Source organism: Ptychodera flava, chromosome 13, assembly GCF_041260155.1.
Source record: "Ptychodera flava strain L36383 chromosome 13, AS_Pfla_20210202, whole genome shotgun sequence".
NCBI classification, from domain to species: Eukaryota; Metazoa; Hemichordata; class Enteropneusta; family Ptychoderidae; genus Ptychodera; species Ptychodera flava.
Genome location: NC_091940.1, coordinates 534,470 through 547,409, shown reverse-complemented (window position 1 = coordinate 547,409; position 12,940 = coordinate 534,470). Strand labels below are relative to the sequence as shown.

At 37.7% G+C, this 12,940-nt stretch overlaps 1 protein-coding gene across 2 annotated transcripts in view; it reads left to right on the top strand.

The window, feature by feature from the left end:
• LOC139148629 (sodium leak channel NALCN-like) overlaps positions 1–12,940 on the top strand; it is a 548,532-nt gene that overhangs the window by 114,634 nt on the left and 420,958 nt on the right. For both annotated transcript variants that reach the window (XM_070720114.1, XM_070720115.1), the window contains exons 9-10: positions 2,230–2,454; positions 11,894–12,064. In XM_070720114.1, the coding sequence (XP_070576215.1) occupies positions 2,230–2,454; positions 11,894–12,064 (396 nt within the window). The remainder of the gene's footprint in view (positions 1–2,229; positions 2,455–11,893; positions 12,065–12,940) is intronic.

Below are 12,940 nucleotides of genomic sequence, written 5' to 3'. Positions count from 1 at the left end.
TCAAAAGTTTTACACCCACAGTGCTCATCTGATAGCTATGATATTTGGTGTACAGGTTCATAAGGGTGATCAAAACGTGATATATTCAAATTATGATGAATTCTGCATTAGTAATTTTTGCCGTCTTTGGTAAAAAAATTTATTTCTCAAAAAGTGCTTGTCTGATAACTCTGATATGTGGTATCAGGCTCCTAGGGGAGATCTTATTGTAATGTATTGTATATTGAAATTATGATGAAATGCAGAATTTAGTATTTTAGGGGAAGTTTTTGCCATTTTTGTGAATTTTTTTCCTGAAAATACTACGTGTCTGATAGATTTGAAACTTGGTAAACTATATAGTTTCCCTGATATTACCTTAATGTAATATATTGTATGTATGATGAAATCTGCAATTTTATATCTTTGGCCCAATTTTTGCCAGTTTTGGTCGAAAAATTTGTTTCTCAAAAACTACCTGTCTGATAGCTTTAATATTTGGTAGACATGTTTTAGGGATGATCTTGATGTGATATGTTCAAATATGATGAAATCTTCAATTGTTTATTTTTGCAGCTATTTTGCCATTTTAGATCAGGCCATGCTCAGTGGGACATTATCATTATCTTTTGATTTTTCTAAAAGTATTTTTGATGATTGGAATTCCCAGTCAAATCCATAGGAGACCCTAATGGTGACCATAGATGGCTTCAATGATATATAAACCACCTTCTTGCTCTTTATGCCAAGGTTCAATATTTGTAAGGGCATCCGTGTGATTGAACCAACATCCATGTTTGTAAACCCAGCACATAACGAATATTACTGTGCATACTACTTTGCATTAACCATCAACGTAGAGTTACAGTGTGAGCAGCCTGTGACCTGCTGTTATGTATGTCATTTTCCATGCTGAGAACGTACATTTCGCCCCGAGTTATCATTTCCAAAACTAATACTGGTTGAAATGACTGAGACTAAAGTTGCGCAAAACATGAAATTTCATTGCGAGAGCAGTCTGAGACACTGCACAGCTAGCGCGCAAATAAGCCTTAGAAGGAACACTGTTGCCACAGTAGTTGCGTCATGTACAACATAGGACGCGTGCGGTATTGCGGCAAATGAGGAGCTGTTCATGACAGTTTGACTCTCACTTTGACGCTCAGTTTGACATTTTCCACAAAGTGTTTGATCGCTCAGTTTGACGCTCAGTTTGACGCTCAGTTTGCCATTTTCCACAAAGTGCTAGATCGAGCACTTTGACGCTCCCTTTGTCAATTTTTGGGTTCTTACATACCTCCATTCACCCTACAATGTCTGCATCAGTTGCCAAAGTATATTGCTTCAATTTCATGATCACTTCAACACTAACGTGACAGTCAGCTAAAGTTTATTCCTTCATTTTACTGTGTCTATGCCAACTGGCTTTAGGCAAATCTACATGGAGGTACAAAAGAGACACAAACAATTCCCCCATTATGCCCTGTCATCAGCTTCACGACTGTTGCAACTTCTAGGCATTTGAAATACCAATTACAAACATGTGGTCTGATGTAGCAAAGAATGATATAGCTAAAAGCAGGATTGGTTGACAAGGTCTGAATGAAAAGCCGACAGTCAAAATGTTACCATGGAGCAAACTGCATCGGTAGTAGGGTATCCCAAAATGCAACACTGCACTCTCGACCTTCACTTTGTGGGTTAGCAATGTGGCATGATCACAGGTCAATGCTTGCCAACTATTGGGTTAAAACCAGCCCTGCTTTAATCCCTGACCCAAAAGTTTTCTCAATCTGATTAAAATCCAGCTGTAGTAATGTGCTCGGTATTTTCGCCCTTATCGTTGTGGTCGTTTACTTCCGCGTAGCCTCGCCTCACTACATCTGAACCTGTGTCATAGCAAATCTTGTTGAACTCACGCACTCACAGCTATCCAATCAGAGCGTCTGTTACGTTAGTCGGACAGCCGTTTGAGGCGGCCAAAGGCAGCCTGCGATCGCCTCGAACATCTATGCAATAGATGTAACAAGAACCTGTGGTTGGGAATAACGGTCTCGCAACATAATTTAGCTCTACTTACCCAAAAATCCAAATCAGTTGCGTGTGCCTGCTCGGCTGAGGACGACGTGGACGCCGACTGCTGAAACGCCATTTTGCCTAAGTACTTCCTCTACCTCTACCTTGACAAATTTGTGTGTTAGAACAGTCTTGTTCCCTTTATTTAATTACATTTTCTTTCCAACTACAAAGGCAATACACGATGATGGTACAGGTTGGAAGTTAAGCACTATTGATGAAAACAAACCAGCTGGGCTTGCTCCTAACTGCTGTCAAGTAATCCTTCAATCACGGATATTCCATTTAGCAATTCTGCTACTTGTCTTTGCCGATGCAGTTATTGCTTCAACCTCATCAACATTTACTGATGATGAAGAAAAACAACAACAATACAAGAAATTCCAGAAAATTGCTCAGGTTTGTTCCATCCATCAATTTAGTTTGCAATACTTGTTTCTCTAAATTATTTTGATTTAGGCCCCCTTCCACCTCATGAAGTCAAGGGGCCAAAGGTGTTTGGAGAACTTTTCTATGTGTAGATGTTATTTTATCTGCCTCTCTGTCTTTCATGTGTTTGTCTACAGAGTCCATATTCCAAATTTGTTGACTTCAGACTGAACCCAAAGTGAAATGTGTATAACTCTGATATTGATGATCCGATAGCATTAAAATAAGGATACCCTCGTTAAGTTTTGTGACAAGTAATATGAAATATGCTACATGCATTGTGAAGGCTATTTGGTTTACTTTCTTCAGTCTCTGAAATTGCTCATCTGCGGTAATCATATTTAAATCATAGATTCCTATGGATTACCTCAGCTAGCTTTTTAGCTATGCTGTCAGCAACACAGAGCTTATCAAATAGGTTGATTTTCCGTCGTCGTCCGTCGTCGTCCATCAACAATTGCCTTCTCCTTTGAAACCGCAAGTCCAATTGCTTTGAAATTTTATATGCAGTTTACTTGCGGTGACCTCACTTAAGTTTGTTTAAATCGTGATGAAATTTGCAAATTTGTATTTTGGGCATTTTTTGGTGTTTTTGGTAAAAAAATCTTCTTCTCTGAAACCGCTTGTCCAATTTCTTTGAAATTTGATATGCAGTTTACTTAGGGTGACTTGAGTCATATTTGTCCAAATCTTGGTGAAATTTGCATATTTGTATTTTTAAGGCAATTTTTGTCATTTTTGGTCAAAAAATGTGTATTTCCAAAACTACTCATCCAATAGCTTTGAAATTTGGTATATACAGGTTCTTACAGATCACCTTAATGATATTTATTGAAATTATGATGAAATCTGCAATTTTGTAATTTTGGGCAATTTTTGCAATTTTTAGTCAAAAAATGTGTTTCTGAAAAAGTACTGGTCTGATAGCTTTGAAATTTGGTATACAGGCTTTTACAGATGAGCTAAGTAATATATATTGAATTTCTGATGAAATCTGTAATTCTGTATTTTTTGGGCAATTTTTGCCATTCATGGTCAAAAAATGTGTTTTTCAAAACTACTCATCTGATAGCTTTTGAATTTGGTATACAGGTTTCTATAGATGAACTAAATGATATTTATTGAAATTATGATGAAATCTGCAATTTTGAATTTTTGGGTCAATATTTTCCATTTTTGGTAAAAAAATGTGTTTCTCAAAAAGTACTGGTCTAACAGCTATGAAATTTTGTATACAGGTTTCTTCTGTAGATGACCTAAATGATATTTATTGAAATTATGATGAAATCTGCAATTTTGAATTTTTGGGTCAATATTTTCCATTTTTGGTAAAAAAAATGTTTCTCAAAAAGTACTGGTCTAACAGCTATGAAATTTGGTATACAGGTTTCTATAGATGAACTAAATTTGATCTGTAGAAATTATGATGAAATCTAATAATTTTTAGCTCCCATATATGCATATGTATATATGCAAATGGGAGGTATTCGTATAAGGTGGAAAAATGTCGTCTGTATGTATGGATGTATGTACCTATGTATGTATGTATGTACGTATGTATGTATATATGTATGTATGTATGTCCGTCCACATTAAAAACTCCTAAACCGTAGCACCTACTGTCTTAGTATTTGGTGTACAGGTGAACTTAGGGATGGAGATGTGAATTAGTTCAAATGAACATGTCAGTGCCAAAAATATGCAAATGAGGGGAAAAAAAGGGAAAATCCTGCAAATGGCTAAAACTCAGTAAGCATTGGTCAGATTTGGTTGAAACTTGGTATGCAGATTTCTTTAGGTATTCTAAGTTATGTGTGCAAAAATTGGGATGAAATTTGCATGTTTGTATTTTTAGGGTATTTTTTCCGTTTTTAGTCAATAAATCTTGTTCTCTGAAATCGCTCGTCTTATTGCCATGAAACTTAATATTCATGTTCCTCAGGATGATCTCAGTCATGCTTGTACAAATTGTATTGATATTTTCATATTTGTAATTTTGGGGCAATTTTCCCAATTTTTGATAAAAAAAAATTTTATCCAAAAACTACTGATTTGATAGCTTTGATATTTGGTATACAGGTATCTAAGATTAATCTCAAGATAATGCATTGAAGGTATGTTGAAACTGGTGATTGTTTTTTATTTTTGGGGAAATTTTTGCTTTTTTTGGTCAAAAAATTTTTCTCATGAAACTTCTGATCTGGTAGCTTTGATATCTAGTGTACATTTCCTAGGGTTTATGTTAATTAGATATATTCAAAATTAGGATGAAGTCTGCAATTTTGTATTTTGGGGGGCAATTTTTCTCATCTTTGGTCAAAAAATTTGTTTCTCAAAATTTACCTGTCTGATTGCTTTGATATTTAGTAAACCGGTTCTTAGGGTTTTTGTTAATAAGATATATTGAAATTAAGTTGAAATCCGGAATTTTGAATTTTTGGGGCAACTTTGCGAAACTGTCAGTTTTACTGGGATATCTTTCATTTTGTATTTTTAAGATTTTTTTTGGTAATTTTATACCTACTGGAACTAAGAGTATATAATGTGGTGATTTAGTAAGCATTTGATATGGTAAACTGTATTTGGTGTTGAAATGCGGTAAAAAAATATTGGCAGATTTTGAAAAAATTCCAAACAAATGCCAATAAAAAATTCAGCCAGAGAAGGTTTGACAAAAAGAAAAGGTGGGAGAGTGGGGAAAAAAGAATGTACAATGGATCGGATAAAAAAGATAATGTACCTCATCGATCTTCCAGACACCGTCCCTTATCAAATGGTCCACCCCGATGTATTTTTGTGCGCAATTAACCATGCAGTGTATTTTAGTTTAAGATGTCAAGTTAGGTAAGGATTTGAAAGGAATAGTCAAGTTCACCACAGTTTAACTTTATCTCTTGTGTCATCATCCTTGTGTTATTGGTTAAGTTTGTAAGTTGTTCCAGATGTGGATGCACCAGCTGTTCTGGAAGAAAACAATGTTTACTTTTCCCTGTAGGGTTTCTGAGTTGATGATTGTATGTTGAAATTTCTCCATGTATCTGGTGTATGGGCAAAGTGTAAACATTGGTTGCATGTTATGTATTTCAGTCTATGTCAAATATTGTAAATGAAAAATCAAGAACAGTTTACTGTGTGCTTGTAATTAAGATAACATATTTGTCAATACATATACTGCCTTGCAGATTGATTGTCTTAAAGATTATCACAGAAGTAGAAAAGGAAAAGAAACTAATCAAATTGCTGTAACATATTCACCTTCAGTGCCTGTAGGCCTATACTTAACTATTTTATCATTACATTCAGCTGTTTGTTATATCTTTATCACTCTCCATGGGCCAAGGCACACTTGGGGTCAATGTTATCACTCTGTGCCAGTCTGTGTATGTCAGTCTGTCTGTATATGTATGTCCATGTTTCATACAATTATTGACTTGTTTTGATAACTATATGGGAGCGAACAGTGATGTTGTCACTATTGTTATTTTTGGGGGCAATAGCTTCAGGGACTTTTGCCCTATGTTTACATTTCAGGGCCATGCTTGATTGGTGTAGCATGTTAGTAGGGTATGCCAAACCCATTCCGGACACCTGATACCACCACTTATGATTGTATTTGTGGTTCAACATGGTCTTCATAATCTTCTGACTTTTCCTTTTTGATGACCTGGTAATTTATTACCTTGTATGATTTGGATTATTGAATTTGTTTTGAAGTCATAATGATCAAACTGCCTGTATAAGTGTACACCTAGTATGAAAGACAGATGGAAAAGACATTATAGGTATCATGCCCGTCAGAATGCAGAATGTGAATAATTTTTAGATGCTGGCTATTGATAAATCTGTGTATATAGGGGTCTATAAGTATGAGTCATACTGGAACAATTCTTCTGTCATAAGAATACTGTATGTCAAAGGAACTCCACACTCACTATATCTGATATTATGCTTTGTACATCCTCTTTACCTGCCACGTCTATAGTAGCTTCAGGGCCATTGGCCCTATGTTTCGTTCCCTCTTTTTGTGGTCACTTCAGTCATCCCCCTAAGTTTGGGCTTGAAATTCCATCCTGACCCCTATTTATTGGAAATTCCACTGCTTTCTTCACATTTCGGTCTCACAGGATGGATTCACCCTTACCCCAAGGTCACCAAAAAACCTCTTGTGTGGCCACTTGACTCAGTGCCCCCCTCCCATATGTTTGCTAAACATTTTTATCATAGGTTATTTTGCTACTAAAATTTTAATTTTTTCAGTATCCTAACTTGGATAGTACTTAGCCATTTTATTGCTTGAGATTTTCTGATTTCATTACGTGCACTTATATCTACCACTTTCACCACATCTGAGATGAAACTACTTCTATAACCACTTACCCAGGTTTCTCTTTTTTCTTCTGTTCTGTTTTAGTTTTGTTTGTTGCAAAAAAGCATAGATTTTTTAGCAAGCTGGTAAAGTTTGTTAGTCCCAATAGACACCGTCCGGGGGGACTTATAGGTTTGGTCATGTCCGTGTGTCCGTGCTTGCGTACGTCAGTGCGTCCGTCCTTTCACGCAGATATCTCAGAGATGCCAGGAGCGATTTCATTCAAACTTGGTACAAGGATTACTTCATATGTCATACATATGTAGGTTGAATTGTTTTGTGATACAATCCAATATGGCCGCCTTGCGGCCTTTTGTTACGATTTTTTCATGTACAAAGCCATAACGCAGACATGTTTCAACCGATTTTATTCAAAGTTGGTACAAGGACATTGACCTATGTCATACATATACACGTCGAATAGTTTTGTGATACGATCCAATATGGCGGCCTTGCGGCCCTTTTTAATACGATTTTTTTCATGTACAAAGCCATAACTCAGACATGTTTAAACCGATTTCATTCAAAGTTCATACAAGGACATTGACCTATCTCATACATATGTACGTCAATTTGTTTTGTGATACTATCCAATATGGCAGCTGTGTGGCCATTTTGTTACAATTTTTTTATGCTCTTAGCCATAACTCAGCCATGTCTCGACCAATTTTATTAGTCCCCGCAAGCGGGGACTTAATGGGTTAGGTCATGTCCGTCCCGGCGTCCTTCCGTCCGTGCACCTGTCATCAACGATTTCTGTGGCATCTGTGAAGCGATCGTTTTGTAACTGGGCATAAATGTAGTACCATATGGTCTCTTGATGCACAGTCCTTATTATCTCAAAATAATTCAATTTAGTCACCAAAATTACTCTTGATGTCTTTTATTCAGACTTTTTTTCTCTGAATCCGAATCTGAAGCCAATGTTTGGATCATGTAAATACACTGATGACGTAAATCACCGGACTGTATGATTATTTATGGGGGAGACGCTAGCAAAGTTGTAGTCGATTCCAAAAGGTATTTCGCAGGACTGGTGACGGTTTCGGTTGGTCAGTTTTAGGAGTTTTAGGCGTCAAGCGTTGTCTGTCGTGATGAACGAGAGCCACAGAAAGCTTTAGTAATTTGCAAAAAATGTCATCTCGTCAGTTTTAAACGTCATCGTTGACAAGCACTACGGTTGGTTATGCGGGCTCCCGTAAAATAATGGTATGTTCAGACGATTTGAATCGCTGGTGATCACATGCCTCACAGCTGCAGCTTTATGTCGCCCTAGGCCTACTATTGATTGTGCCCACCACCGTCCCTCCACAAACGCGTGTGATGGGTGAGTGCATGGAGGTAGCTACCCCTAGAGTGTAACTACATGTTCCGAAAACCATTTCGTTTAGTGTTATGTCGTCTTCAAATTTCCTGATCTAATTCATTTGTTAACGTGCAAAAAAAAAAGAAACGAGCAAACAAAACAATCAATTTGACGTTTAATGCATACTCGACTCGGAAACAAATCCATGGCATTGTTTCACATGGAGCTACAAACGAGACCAAGTTTGCTCATAGATTTTATCGGTATGATTTGATTTTCTAGAGTGCACTATTTTTTCTAATGTAATCGCCTTTTCCCGATATTCCTTTACGAATTGTGAGTCATTTCATGGTGGTAGCAGCAGGAGTTTCGTTCAAGTTTAACTGTCTGGTTTGGTATGTCTCCTGCCCGTAGTAGGCACGTAGTGTGCCGTGGATGGGAACGTTTTAGTTAGGCGGGCTCTGCGTGAGAAACAGCGTGCTTGACATGTCAATGACTGTTGGTTTTGATTGATTGAAATTTGTGATTGATTGATTGAAATTTGTGATTGTTTGATGAAATTGGATCAGTACACATGCAGAGATATTTACCAGTATTTCATCCCGTGATTTGTCAGCATACGTGTCATGTACTACTCGATGCAGTTTCCGTTTGCGGAAAATTTTGCGTACTTGCGTAATTACACGCAACGAAATAATTTTGAATGCATATTGAGCCGGTCATTGCGTACGGCATACGTTACTAAATTGGCTGCTTTATCTTGCAAAAATATACAAAAGCCCGCTTCAAAAGGGGCACTGATAGGCACCTTCTGTTCTCCGTGTATTTTGAATAAGACTGAATCACTCTAAACTACGCGACCAGCTTCTGATAAAATGTAACAATATTGTGTCAGCAGCAAGAACCGATATACTAATCCGTCGATCACGCGTCACAGTGAACACGTGCTGTGAAATGTGGCTGTTTGACAAAGTTATCTGTTTGGGATCAGACGGTCCGTCATGACGGGACGAAAAAATGAAGGCGGCGTTCGACGTCGACTGCATTGGCCACGAATGATGCCGTCCGCAAAGTAATGCAGTACCGAAAAACCGTCATTAATATTCAACTTTTTTCGCTACTCGGAAGTTGAAAGAACGGCTAGTACGGGATCGAAATAAAATACTCGAGAAAGAACGTCGACTTTCAAAGTCTGAAGGAGCCATGCTCTGCCCGATGGCTATCCCTTGGTGGAGCGTAACGGTGCGAAGGCCCGCGCTGTTTTTTGAGTTTGGTGATGAATGCCGCAAATAACAACGTTGCAGACGGCTTGCTGAAGCAAACAATATTCGTTCGTATAGCCATGACATGCATGTTGATGATGCCGATCATTGACCAATGTAATTTTGTCTTTCATAGTCAGGATGCAAACCTTTCGATAATACAACCAATGATACAGTCGACCATCGCAGAATTACGGACAGTGTTAGATGTAAAGGAATCATGAACGCAACCTTTCGATAATACAACCAATGATACAGTCGACCATCGCAGAATTACGGACAGTGTTAGATGTAAAGGAATCATGAACGCGAGTTCAGAGAAGAAATCGAAGCCAACCACACGACATATGCTAATGAGAGCTGCGTCATCCGCTTTGCCTGTGCAAACTCGCGTCGACGCTTCATCGCGCCGAACATTTGATACAGCGAACGGAGGAGCGATTTCCTGCCAACTGTACTACATGTACTAATATCCTATTGTGTCTTGACAAAGTCATAAATGCAAGTAAATACCCAGAGATTGACAATGAACTCCGTGACTACGGTATCGAGGCACTTGAAACTTCATCGATCATCTTGGATCAGACTACGTAAACCGTGAGCACTCACGGCAACGCGTTTAGAAACGACTTCAGACAAGCGAAGTTTACGCTGAGAACTCGGAGTTATGTCGTTTGCTAATTCAAGAATATGTGGAAAGGTTTCCTGCAGTTCGACAATTGACATGTATTGCAGTAGTAATTCCTGTATCCTTGGTTGCATGCGAAAAGGGCTTCAGCTGCTAAAACAGGAGCCCGTAGTAGATTTTCCGACGGCAATGTAGATAATTTGATGTTGCTCTCAATGGAAGGGCCGTGTGTTGCCGATTTCCCGTACGGCAGAGCAAGGGAGATATTTGCCTCGAGGGCTCGCAGAAACCCTAGGAATTCTTAGATGTTGAATGTTATTGAGATTTGTCAAAGTAAACAATGGCCCGTTTATGATAGTGTTGGTGTCGCTACCGCTGTCCATTGCCTATCGACAGACCATTGTTCACATTTCCTTGCAGACGCAATAAAATCATCCACCCCCACCGGCAGCGCCCCCAAGCGGTGAAATGATGTAAAAACGAAACAATCAAGACATTTCAGAAATCGCCTAATGATACTCAGAATTCAACATTAATACAATTATCAGTAGTTTACAGCTACTAAACATTCCAAACAATGTAAACAGCGGGGACTGTGTCATCTTTCGATGACTTGTTCAACTTGGTAGAAGGATTTCTTCATAAATCATAAATATACACGGCGATTTGTTTTTTGATACCATCTAATTTGGCCGATTTTATTAGGATTTTTCATGTACAGAGCCATAACTCAGACATTTTTCAACATATTTTATTCAAAATTGGTACAAGGACATTGGCCCATGTCATACATATGCACCTCAGTTTGTTTTGTGATATGATCCAATATGGCTGCTGTACGGCCATTTTGTTACGATTTTTTCATGTACGGAGCCATAACTCAGGCATATCTCAACCAATTTTATTCAAAGTTGGTACAAGGACATTTATCTATGTCATACACAAGCACATCAATTTGTTTCATGATATGATCCAATATGGCTGCATGGCAGCCATTTTGTTATAATTTTTTAATGTCCTTAGCCAAAACTCAGGCACATCTCGACCGACTTTATTCAAACTTGGTACAAGGACATTGACCTATCTCATACATACCGGTATGTACATTGTGATACGATCCAATTTGGCCACCGTGTGGCCATTTTTTAATGATTTATGTATGGAGCCATTACTCAGACATGTTTCAACCGATTTTATTGAAAGTTGGTACAAGGACATTGACCTACTGGTATGTCATACATATGCACATCAATGTGTTTCACAATATGATCCAATATTGAAGCATGGCGGCCATTTTGTTACAATTTTTTCATGTCCTAGCCATAACTCAGGCACTTCTCAACCAATTTATTCAAAGTTGGTACAAGGACATTGACCTTTGTCATGCAGTGCCATCTGTATCAAAGTAGTTTTATCACTGACCTAATTAACCTTTTACACCCTGACCCCCTGGTACTCTATGACGTCATCGGGCATTTCTGTCCGAGCCGGGTTCAAAGGGTTAATGAAGAGGACTCTATCCTCTCTGAGGACTTGAATCAAAGTACCCATAAACAAGTGGAGACTGTGTCATCAACGATGACTTGTTCTTTGTGGGAATGTACAAAGCATAACTAGGGATTTGGAGTGGGTTCTCGAGCTTTGGTGTGAAACAGGACCCCCTAACATCACTTTACATGTTGAAAGATTCTCAATAGGTTTGCATATATGAATCAAATTAAGGCAATCATTTCAAAGGTAAGTAGTATTTATAGAAATAAGAATCCTTTGTGGATTTTTTCATATTCAGGTCACTTTCCTGCATGTGTTCTTACTGCAATCATTTTCTGCTTTTACCATGTGAATAGGTTGTGTTCACTCTGGTATTTGACCTTGAAGTATTGTTCAAGATTTGGTGTCTGAGTTTTTGGGGTTACATAAGACGCTCTCTTCATAAGTATGAGCTGCTGCTAGCTGTAGGAACAACACTGCACATTATAATTCCAAAATTGTATCATACAGAACTCACTTACTTTCAGGTAAGTTTGACAAAATTTTGATGTAGTAAATTTAAAGTATTGTAATATCAAAATAGTGAATAGATGTTGTTCCATACAGTCTTTGCATATTTACTTGGAAAATTCTGTAATAAAAATGTCAATACTCGAGCGCAATTTTGCAATATCGTTAAAGCATGTGGCAAAAAAGGAGTGTTTACGAACATTGATTCTGAAAAAGGGTACTCGAAATGGTAGGTTTACTCGTAGACTACGTTGAACGCTCAGTGGGATTTGAGTGAAATGAGAACAATTTACCACAGAATGAACACATTTGCTGCTAGAATTAACACTGATAGAAAATACTCCCAAGATTATTTTATACAGCTTCTTGTTGTGTATGTTAAAATGACTCAAAGAGAAAGGATAATTTTTATGTGGTCATATTCATTTTCCTACAATTTACCAGCTTGTTTTCAAACAATTTCAGATTTTATCTTAAGTTCCTTGTATTCTAAAATGTATCAACAAAATAAATTCTGACACCCTTATTCTTTAAGTTTGATTTACTCTTGTATGCATGTCCAAAAATGTGTTCTGTTGTGATCACACCCTCCAATGCCAGCAAGTTACGTCTCTTTCATTCTCCATCACATTTATGCTGGCATGATTTCATTTTCTTTTATTTTCAAATTACTCATTTTTTTTTTGTCATCCATCACAAAATGTGCTATATATAGTTAAATATTCTTGCTGACTGTGCATTCTTATATTGACACATGCCTTTTTTCACCTTCATTCATTAATATCATAACAACTGGCCCTGGGCAACTGCCCCAACCATTGCTGTTTCCTTATGAAATTGTCACTAACCATGTAGTGTGAGTCCTATCTTCTTAGTGAAGGTGAAGTTGCAAA